The sequence below is a fragment of the Balaenoptera acutorostrata genome, chromosome 2 (assembly GCF_949987535.1).
Source record: "Balaenoptera acutorostrata chromosome 2, mBalAcu1.1, whole genome shotgun sequence".
NCBI classification, from domain to species: domain Eukaryota; kingdom Metazoa; phylum Chordata; class Mammalia; order Artiodactyla; family Balaenopteridae; genus Balaenoptera; species Balaenoptera acutorostrata.
In genome coordinates, this window is record NC_080065.1 from 182107272 (window position 1) to 182118744 (window position 11473).

Sequence of the window (11473 nt, forward strand, 5' to 3'; positions counted from 1 at the left end):
ACACAAATCTCTTTTTTATTTCAGGAGGAATAAGTGAATTTATTCCCATCGTAAAAGATGCAAACAGTGCAGAAATATATAGAGCGGAAATGGGAAACAAAATCCAGTCATGTCCTGCCTCTACTCTAAACTTTCTATGGCTCCTCGTCATTCTCTATGTAAACCCCAAGGTCATCGACATTCAAGGTTTGGATCTGGTCCTGCCCTTCCTTCCCCCATCTCTCTCCTATCCTTGAATAAGACCCTCTTTTTAGCCACTCTGAATGGCTTGTCATATCCAACCATTCAGCTCTCTCTCTCTCTATCTCTATCTCTCGCTCACCTCAGGACCTTTGCACATGCCATTTGCATCCCCAACATGCTGTTCTCTGCCCCCTTACACCAACTTCATCCTTACCCTCCAGTCTCAGTGCGGTGACACCTCGTGATTTTTTTGGCCTCACCCAGATGCAGACCCTAGGACAAGGATTCCATTGTGCACTCACTTCTACAGCTGCCATAACCAGGGGGTTCAAAACAACAGAAATTTATTCCCTCACAGTTCTGGAAGCTGGAAGTCCAAAATCAGGGTATCAGCCCGGTTGATTCCTTCTTGCAGGCTCAGAGGCAGAATCTGTTCCGTGCCTCACTCCCAGCTCCTGGTGGTTGCTGGCCACACTTGGCATCCCTTGGCTAGTAGACACGTCCCTCCAATCTCTGCCTCTGTTGTCACATGGCCTTCTGCCTGTTTCACTCCTGTGTCTCTTCTCTATCATTGGCTGAGGGCTGCTCTGGGAGATATTAGACCAACTGAGAAAACCTAAAGAATAAGTAGCCAGCCTGGCAAAGTATGGTTGAGGAGAGAGAATTCTGTTCCCGGCAGAGGGAACAGCATTTGCAAAGTTCTAGAGGTCAGCAAATCATGATGCATTTAGAGCATTGAAAAGCACTGAGGGGACTTCCCTGGTGGCACAGTGGTTAGGAATCTGCCTGCCAATGAAGGGGACATGGGTTCAAGCCCTGGTCTGGGAAGATCCCACATGCTGAGGAGCAACAAAGCCTGCAAGCCACAACTACTGAGGCCCATGCGCCTAGAGCCCATGCTCTGCAACAAGAGAAGCCACTGCAATGAGAAGCCGATGTACCGCAACAAAGAGTAGCCTCTGCTCACTGCAACTAGAGAAAGCCCGCGTGCAGCAACGAAGACCCAACGCAGCCAAAAATAAATAAATAAATAAACAAATAATTTTTAAAAAAGAAAGAAAAGCATTGAGGCTTTGGAGATTGGCAGGGGCTTGACCATGGGAGAGCTTGTAGGACACAGAAAGGAACATGGACTTTATCTGGAGGGCAATGGGGAGCCATGGGAGAGACCAGAGGATTGAGATTTTAGAAATATTCTTGGCTGGCATGTGGTGATGAACTGAAAGAGTTGTGAACTGGAGGCAGGTCTGTTATGGGAGAATGAAAAAATTCAGACCCTATGCTGAATGCCAATCAGGCATTCTCTCATTTAATTCTCATACCACCAGCCCTACAAGACGGGTTCCTCATCATTATACCCATTTCACAGATCTGGAAGCTGGGGCCCAGAGAGCTTAAGTGACTTATCTGGCATCACACAGCTTGTCAATGACAGAGCAAGGAATCAGGGCTTGAGTAGGATGCCCAGCCAGGTGGCAGACTCACGGTGGGAGATCTGGGGATGAGGAGTTGGGGGATCATGAGGCTGATGGCCAGGGCTCTGGCTGAGGAATGAGGGACAGCTGGAGACCCGGCTAGAAAGGAAGCTCTGACCTGAGAGAATAAAGCCAGTGCAGGTAGTCTACCAGGTGGTGAGGACTTGGACCACCCACTCCTGCCAGCCCAGCCCTGACCTTGGCACTTCTCCCTCCCCCCATATCAAGTCAGTTAGACTCTGAGGACATATGAACTGAGAACCTGAAGGGTGAGAAAGAGCTGATCACAGGGAGAAAGGGCATTCCAGGCTGAGGGAACAGCCTGTGCAAAGGCCCTGAGGCAGGACCGGGCCTGGTGTGTTGGAGGAACAGCAAGGAGACCCATGTGTCTGGAGCAGAGTGAGTGAGGGGAAGAGAGGGAGGATATCTGGGATTTGGACTCTAAGACCTCATGGGCAGAGGGTGCCCTGAACAAGTCTGAGTCCCCCTGGAAATCTTGAAAGGGGGGAAAAATTAGCGCCTTCCTCAGTGGGTCCCTAGGAGGCTTGGGGAGATGACGTTGGCAGAATGCGAGTATGAGGGCTGGATCCAAGCCACGGGGTGGTGGGGGGGCAGCTGCCAGCCCACTCTGTGGCACCTCTGGGCCTTACGAGGTCCAGGAGCTGGGGATGCTCTGAGCCTTCCAGAAGTTTTTGCGAAGGTTGCCCAGCCCCCCAGGTCAGAGCCCCAGGAATTCTGTCTCGGTGGGGGGGTGTGGGTGAGGGACCAGGATGTAACAGGGCGATGTCACAGAGGCCGGGAGCATCTAGAACTCTGGGGGCTCCTGGTCTCAGTGTCATCTGCTGGGAAGGCTGCCTGGGTAGGTCAGCTCCTCCTGGGACCAGCCTTCAAAGACACAATGCACGCTGGGCTGCCACCAGGAGCTGTTTCTGTCTAGGGCCACGCAGGTCCCAGCCGCTCTGTCTAACTGCCTCTGAGCCACCCGTTCAAGGTCCATTCACACCCCGGCCACGGGCCCCCTGGGAGGTCCTGGAGATGCCTGGAGGCCTCCTGTCTGTGGTCCCCAGGGGGACCTAGCTCCACACCGCAGCCAGAGAAGGAGGGGCTGGCCATGGGGCAGCCCTGGCCAGTCCTGGCCCTGCGGGCAGTCAGGGTCTCACTGACCCTTCTGGGGCTGCTGGTGCCCACACAGGCGGTGGTGCGAGCCGTGCTGGATGGTAACTCAAGCACCGTGGATTTTGCGGACCTGCCGGCCCTGTTCGGGGTGCCCCTAGCCCCCGAAGGCGTGCGGGGCTACCTGATGGAGGCCAGACCGGCCAACGCATGCCATCCCATCGAAGGCCCGCGGCCGGGCAACGGCTCCCTGGGTGCCGTCGTGCTGATCCGCCGGTACAATTGCACGTTTGACCTCAAGGTGCTGCACGCCCAGCGGGCCGGCTTCCAGGCGGCCATTGTGTACAACGTGCGCTCTGACGACCTGGTGCTCATGGTCCACGTCTACGAGGACCTGCGGCGCCAGATCACCATCCCCTCAGTGTTCGTGGGCGAGGCCACCTCCCAGGACCTGCGGGTCATCGTGCGCTGCGACACATTGGCCCACGTCCTCCTGCTGCCCGACCACCCGCCCTGCCCGGACCTGGACTGCCACCCCATGCTGGCCATCTCCTGGGCGCTGGGCTGCACCCTGACCCTGCTCACGACCGCCTTCTTCGTCCTGCGGTGTCTGTGGAACTGGCTGTGGGCCTGGTGGGCCCGCGGGCCAGTGGTCAAGGCGCGGGCCAGCCAGAGGGCCCAGGTGAGCACTTTCACGAGGCTTAACGACCTGTGTCCCATCTGCCTGGATGAATACGAGGAAGGTGACCAGCTCAAGATCCTGCCCTGCTCCCATATCTACCACTGCAAGTGCATCGACCCCTGGTTCTCCCAGGCCGCCCGGCGCTCCTGCCCTGTATGCAAGCAGTCGGTGGCCAGCACGGAGGACGGCTCTGACTCCACCGTCGGCAGCTATGGGGACGAGGAGGACCCCTCGCTGCCTGGTCACCACCCCCCGATCTGGGCCATCCAGACCTGGCTGCGTTCCCGGAGGCTGGAGCTGCTGACCCGAGCCAACGCACCCCGCCGCTGGAGTGCCACCTCCGTGGGGGCAGCTGAGGCCAACACATTCTTGGAGGGACCCCCAGAGCCCCTCTGAGGCCCGCCGCCCCTGGCTGGTGGAGATTGGGGCGGGGAGGGTAGAAGTGAGGAGTGTTTCTAGTCTGGAGGCTAGATAATAAAGTGGGTTTAAAAGCGGATTCTTGCCCTGGCTGCTGTGGGGCGGACCGGCCCCTCATGCCACGCGTGTGGCAAGCTGAGCCTAAGGCTGGCTGCTGGCATCTGTGGGCGAGTGAGGGTACATGGGGGCGGAGGGGCAGTATTCTCAGGGCTGCTGTGTGCAACATGTCCTTGGTGGCCCTGCGACGGGGCCCCTGTGCCTCCGTTCCAGTACTGGGCACAGGAGCGGCTGATTTCCCATATGCTTATTATTCATTTAAACCTTAAACAAAAAATAAACTTGTTACTTTGGAATAATTTTACCTTTACAGAAAAGTTGCAAAGGTACTAGAGATAGTTTCCATGGACCCCTTGCCCAGCTTCTCCTGAGTGTTCATGTCTTACATCAGCATAGCACGTTTGATTCAACCGAGAGGGCACCTTGGGTAGGTTACGATGGACTGAACTATGGATTTAATTTGAATTTCCCCAGCATTTCAACTATTTATAGTGGAAAGTGTCAAACACACCCAAGTAGAAAGAATGGAATAATGACCCTCCCCACGTGTACCCATCACTCAGATTCAATGATTATCTACTGGCCACTCTTGTCTCCCCTATTCTTCCGCCTCTCTCGCTATTTTGGTGCACATCCCAGATGCTTTTTCATCTGTAAATATTTCAATTTGTGTCTCTAAAGCAGTAGTTCTCAGCTGGGGTGGGGATGTTGTCCCCCAGGGACACTGGGCAGTGTCTGGGGACATCTGTGGTCGTCATGACTGGGGTTGGCTCCTGGCATAGAGGGCGTGGGACCAGGGAGGCTGCTTCACACCCCACAGCGCCCAGGACGGCCTCACCTCAGAGAATGATCTGGCCTGCGGGTCCACAGTGCTGAGGGGAGAGACCCTGCTTTATAAGATAAGACCCCTTAAAAAACTCCGCAAACTCCAGTATCATGTCCAGAATAATGATTCCTAAATAGCATCACATATCCACCTAGGGAGCACATGGAAATGTGCATGTTTACAATATACAATTTTTTTAGGCTCTTTGAATCAGGATCTAGATAGAGTCTAGGGTTATTGCTGATGGTCTCCTAAGTCTCTGTTAATCGAGAGCTTCTCTTGCCATCTTTCTCTCTTAAATTTTCCTTGCAATTTGTTTATTTGAGGCCACCAGGTCATTCACCCTGCACAGATGTCCCAGATCTGGGTTTTGCTGATTGGGTGTCCCTGTGGTGTCATTTCACGGATGCCTCCGTCCCCCGTAGCTTCTGTTAATTTGTAGTTGAATTCAGAGACCAGCTCAGATGTGGTTTAATTTTATGGCGGACAGATAAGGTGTTTCTTCAGGTCCCAGTGCATGCTCTTCTCAGAAGGGTTGGGCCAGTGAAGGGGGTCTTCTAGGCAATGAATGACGGGCAGATGCTAGGCTTGGGGGCAAGCATGATCAGGAAGGTCCAGGAGGGAACATTGTATAGAATTTCTCAGAGGGCACAGTGTACGGGTGATAGTGGGATTTGGACCCGGTAGTCTGGTCTTGGTGGATTCATGAGGGAATGTCTGTGTTTAGTCAAATGTCTTCTTTTTCACACACGGGAGTGTTTTTCACTTGTGCTTTGCGGTCTGCACTTCACTACATAGCTGGGAACCTCCAAGGTAGTTCAGAGAAAGGGGGTCTCTTCTTGGATGGATGATGGCAAAGAGTGGGCTGCTGGTCACAGCTCTGGTGTGTATGGGGTGGGGAGGCGCACAGAGGCGTGGGCAGAGGTCCTTGCACAGGATGCTTGGGAGAGGGTAAAGACCTGCCACCCACCTTTTGAGGGACTTTGCTCCTAGCCTGATGGCCCTACGGCCGCAAACGGAAGCTGCACTATCCAGAGGACACTGCCTTGGTCCCTGTGGATGGCCCAAAGCTGCCAAGAGCTGTGGAAGGCCAGAGCTGCCAAGCAGGGACAGGCCTCTCTGTCCAGCAGGCATGGGTTGGGATGAGGATGGAGAAGTGGAGACAGGGAGGAACGTGTGTAGCAGTCAAGCTTGGAGTTGGCCATGGGATCTGAGACCTGCCCAGAGCAGCTTAAGCACAGAGAGTTATTTGCTCACGAACTTGAGTAGTCAGTCCGGGGATAGCATGGAGGCTCCACGGTGTCCAGGGCCCGGGTTCCTTTTATCTTATTGTTCCACATCCTTAGCAAGTGACCTTCTCCTCATGGGACAAGGCAGCTGCTTGAGCTCTAGCCATCACATCTGCATGCCAGTCAGTCAATGAGGAGGAAGAGGTGAGGAAGGGCTCGCCCTCTCCCTTTAAGGACACTTCCCCAGAAATCCCATACACCACTTCTGCTCACACCCCATTGGCCAGAACTTAGCCATGTGGCCACACTTGCCTAAAAGGATGCTGGGAAATGTAGTCTTTATTCTGAATGGCCAACGGTCCAGCTGAAAATCAGGGGTTCTACTACCATGGAAGAGAGAACAGATATTTGGGGTGGCCAGCATGCCTGCCACTGGTCCACAAGAGCTGTCCAATACATGTTTGTTGAATAAGTGAATGAATGAATGACTGAATGAATGAATCCCCACACCTCTAAGCCTGAGCATGCTTCAAGGTCACAGGCACCACAGGGGAGCAGGCACATCCCGGTTCACCAGAGAGATGACCTTTCTCACGACCATGCCAGTGGAGGGAATGAGCTCACCGTCACCAGGGATGAAACCCAGCTCTTACCGAGGCCCTACTGCACTCCAGGCCCCAGGCCACATGGCTTCTTTCCACTATTAAACCTCTCTGAGCCTCGGTTTTCCCATCTGTAATATGGGGGCAGTAACAGTACCTGCCCTGCAGGGTTCCCCAAGCATGCACAGTGCCTGACACTATCAGTATTTGTTGATTGACTAAGTGACCTGCCCACAGCCCAGCTATAATATTGGGTGATCAGTGCTGTGATGGGGGAATCATAGGCACTGTGTTAACCCAAAGGGAGGTGCCTGACCCAACCCAGAGAATCTGGGAGGCTTGCTGCAGGCAGTGTCTTCTAGACTGAGAGCAGAAAGGGCAGGGATCAGCACCGTGAAAAGGAAAAGTGAACCTGGCAGCTGGAACAACATGGGCAAAGACCCCAGGCAGCCTAGTCTGGCATCCAGTGGGTGCTTAATAAGTGTACACAGAGGTCCCTGCCCACTGTACCCTCTGAGAAGAGGCCTCAGCATCATCCCAGCCTCCTCAGTCCCCCCACAGCCAGGTCTGGGCCCTTCTCCAGCCGCCTCCGGGAAAGCCGGGCGCTGCTAAGGACGGCCAGCTTAGCGAGGCCAGCCTGTGCCAGCCCCATCGGCCCCGCCTCGACTGCTGCTTTAGGTAAACACCAGCAGAGGCTGCCTCTTGTCCATCCAGGGCGTGCCCTGGCTGTGTTTGTCTAAGGGGGAGTATGGCCAAATGGGGAAACTGAGGCTCAGAGGACAGGGGACCAACCTCAGTGATGGGGGTGGACTCGAGGATAACAGTAGCCACCAGCACGACTACGGAGCACACGCGGCATGGCGGGGGCTGCGCCACGCTCTTTCCGGCACTGACTCCTTGCATCCGGCGCCAGGTTCCTATGCATACACCCATTTTCCAGAGGGAGAAACTGACCCCGTGAAAGAGGATGTAGCCTTCCCAGGGCCACACTCCTGCACCCGAGACAGTCCCCTCCACTTTTAAATGGCTCTAACTTTGTTTTTTATATATATTCATTTTTAAAATTTATTTTATTTTATTTTTGGTTGCATTGGGTCTTCGTTGCTGCACACGGGCTTTCTCTAGTTGCAGCGAGCGGGGGCTACTCTTCGTTGCAGTGCATGGGCTTCTCATTGCGGTGGCTTCTCTTGTTGCGGAACATGGGCTCTAGGCGCGCGGGCTTAGTTGCTCCGCGGCATGTGGGATCTTCCCGGACCACGGCTCGAACCCGTGTCCCCTGCATTGGCAGGCAGATTCTTAACCACTGCACCACCAGGGAAGCCCTATATATTAATTTTTATTGAAATATAGTTGCTTTACGATGTTGTGTTAGTTTTTTGCTGTACAGCAAAGTGACTCAGTCATACGTATACATATATCCACTCTTTTTCAGATTTCCTTCCCATTTAGGTCACCACAGAGCACTGAGTAGAGTTCCCTGTGTTATACAGTAGGTCCTTATTAGTTATCTATTTTATTTTATTTTATTTATTTTTAAGATTTTTCTTTGATGTGGACCATTTTTAAAGTCTTTATTGAATTTGTTACAATATTGCTTCTGTTTTATGTTTTGGCTTTTTGGCCACAAGTCATGTGGGATCTTAGCTCCCCAACCAGGGATCGAACCTGCACCCCCAGCATTGGAAGGCAAAGTCTTAACCACTGGACCGCCAGGGAAGTCCCAGTTATCTATTTTATACATAGTAGTGTGTATATGTCAATCCCAATCTCCCAATTCATCCCCCCCCTTCCCCCGTTGGTAACCATAAGTTTGTTCTCTACATCTGTGACCCCACTCTGCTTTGCAAATAAGTTCACCTCTACCATGTCTAGATTCCACATATAAGCGATATTATACGATATTTGTTTTTCCCATTCTGACTTGCTTCACTCTGTATGACAGTCCCTAGGTCCATCCACGTCTCTTCAAATGGCTCTATTTTGTTCCTTTTTAAATGGCTCTAACTTTGGATTCTGCATTCTGCTGGCCGCCACCTCCCGATGTGTGGGTCATGGCTCCAGCTGTCTGTCTGTACAACAATTGGTGCTGACCGCGTAGTTGTTCAAGCCTGTGCTGGGCACACTAGACATAGCAGTGACCAAGACAGACCCAGTCCCTGCCAGCATGGGACTCCCAGTCTAGTGGGAGGAATGGGCCATGACAAAGCAGTGACAGTGTGACTCGGGGGTGATGGGGGATGCACAGGTGCTGGGAGGGTCCACAGGGGCACTTGCCCCAGCCTGGAGGGTCAGAGAAGGCTTCTCAGGCAGAGGGCATCTACCTCAAGACCTGAGGGATAGAACAGAAGCAATTGGGCAGGGCTGGGAAGGGTGTTCCAGGAGGAGGGAACAGCATATGCAAGGACCCAGAGTCCTACAAGGCCCAAGGGCTCTCAACTTTATTGGACACACACCCTCCTCAATATGCATGCATATTTTTAGTAATAACAAGTAATGACACTTCAAGTTCATAACAAAGCTCCCTTCAGCAGCCTGCAAACGCTTGGGCTCAACTATTCTAGAAAGACAAATGGAATTGGGTCCTATTATAATCAATCCTATGTTCCAGATGAGGAAACGGAGGCCCAGAGAAGTTAAGTGACTTGCCCCAGGGTAGACAGCTGAGGGGGGACAAAGCTGGGTGAATGGTGGAATGAGAGGCAGAGCGATCCCCCCACTCCCATTTCAGGCTGTTTAGGGCATCCCTCACCCCTGGCTCTGACCCAGCTCCTCCTCCCAACCTCCTTTGGCGGGTGCCAATCCACTCCAGTGTGACCTGAGGGTAGTGTGCTTGTCACCTCCTCTGCTCCACACCCTCTGCTCCTAATGATACAACCAGTGAGAAGCAGATTCCAAGGAACTCCCAGCAACCACTGGAGGCAGCTGCAAAATGGTGCCTGCCACAGGGAGGCTGGCTGCCCAGATCTCAGCCCTGATGGCATCTGGAAGGGAGGTTGTGAAGGTTGCGATTCATCACCTGACCCTCCTCCTCTGTCTCCACCTCCTCCCCACGCCCTGTCCTCTTCCTAGCCCACCCCTCCCAGCCTCCCAGCCAGGCCCAGGAGGGGAGGACACTTTTAGGAACAGATGGCTGCCTTCCTTGCCCAGCACTCTGCCAGTTAATTAACGCCGCCTGTAATTAAACTTCCCACAAATTAGCTGTCAGCTATGCTAAAGGGAACCTTCCCTCTCAAATGCCACCTTGACTTGCTGAATTGTGAGCCTTGTCGACAAAATAATTAAAGGCAGAGGGAGGCAACCAAAATTTGGAGGCTTTTTTATTTTTTCCTTTTCTAAATCTCTATCAGTGTCTGTGGCCAAATGCTCCCACCCGGGACTTGGGAATACAACCAGGCTGTTTTCTGAGGTTCAATGTATTAATGCTTTCCATTGTGAAGAAATTTTTATTGAGCACCTATTGTGTACCAGAAACTGTGTTAGGAGCTAGAGACCCAACAGTGATCATGGTAGACACAGTCACTGCCTTCTTGGAACTTACATCCTTGACATACATTTTTTTTTGTTTGTTTTTTTGGCCGTGCTGCCTGGCATGCAGGATCTTAGTTCCCCGACCAGGGATCGAACCTGTGCTCTGCATTGGGAGTGCAGAGTCTTAACCATTGGACCACCAGGGAAGTCCCTTGACATACATTTTTAAAAGCAAAGGAAATACATGAGGTTATTACAGCTTGGGGAAGAGCATTCAGGGAGGGGGAACAGCCAGTGCAAAGGCCCTGAGGCAGGACCAGTCATGATGGGGGCTGGACCAGGTGGAGACAGAGGAGGGGACAGAAATGGGCCGATCTGGGATAGATTTTGCAGGCACAGGTGACAGGATTGTAGTAGTTCCCCCTAATCTGCGGTTTTGCTTTCCGTGGTTTCAGCTACCTGCCATCAACCAAAGTCTGAAAATATTAAGTGGAAAGTTCCAGAAATCAACAATTCATAAGTTTTAAATTGCTGCCATTCTGAGCCACGTGATGAAATCTTGCACAGTCCCCCTCTGTCCCGCCCGGGGCTTGAATTATTCCTTTGTTCAGCATCTCCCACCTGCTCATGGTTTAGTAGCTGTCTAGGTAATCAGGTTGACTGTCACGTTATCGCAGGGCTTGTGTTCAAGTAACCCTTATTTTACTTCATAGCGGCTGCAAAGCGCAAGTGTAGTGATTCTGGCAACTTGGATATTCTCTAACTGTGCCTAATTTATCAATAGCCAATATTTTGTAATAACTATAAATGGAGTGTAACCTTTAACAATTGTATTAAAAACTTTATTATAGGTATGTATGTATAGGAAAAAACATAGTATATGTAGGGTTTGGTACTATCCGAGGTTGCAGGCATCCACTGAGGGTCTTGGAACGTTTCCCGCTGGATAAGGGGGGACTGTTGTATATCATACGGAGGGGGGAGGGTAAGAGAAAGGGAAATAAGGGAGCAGCAGATTCCTGGATCTCTGACGCAGAAGTAGAAGAAATGGACAATTGATCCACAAAGATGCCAGATTTGCACAGAGTGAAGCCTTTTTCCAAAAAAATAAAAAAGTCTGCAGCCTCATACAGGCCAATTGCTAAGGCCCAGGGAGCATGGTTGGATGGAGTGAGCCCCCAGCTCAGGCCTCTGCGCTCAAGTCTCCCCTGGGGGGTCTCCCTAGCATCAAGGATGGGGTGAATGGTGCCCACACTTGTTACAATGTAATCAGGTCCTGAGGGCTGCAGAGTTGAGCTCCAGGAGATCCCAGGGGAGACCAGTAATGTGACTGCCAGATGCCCATGAGCTGCAGAGGCTCAAGCCCCAGCACCCTGGGGTCAGAGGAGGGTTATGGGAGCCTCACCAGGCAGGCAGGAAAG

The 11473-nt window shown here is 52.5% G+C and overlaps 1 protein-coding gene across 1 annotated transcript; it reads left to right on the top strand.

The window, feature by feature from the left end:
- The first annotated feature begins 2211 nt into the window (after positions 1–2211).
- Positions 2212–3849, top strand: ZNRF4 (zinc and ring finger 4). The gene is given in 3 exon segments (XM_007169243.2): positions 2212–2375; positions 2596–2623; positions 2626–3849. Coding segments are annotated over 3 exon segments (1416 nt in total).
- Positions 3850–11473: the final 7624 nt, after the last annotated feature.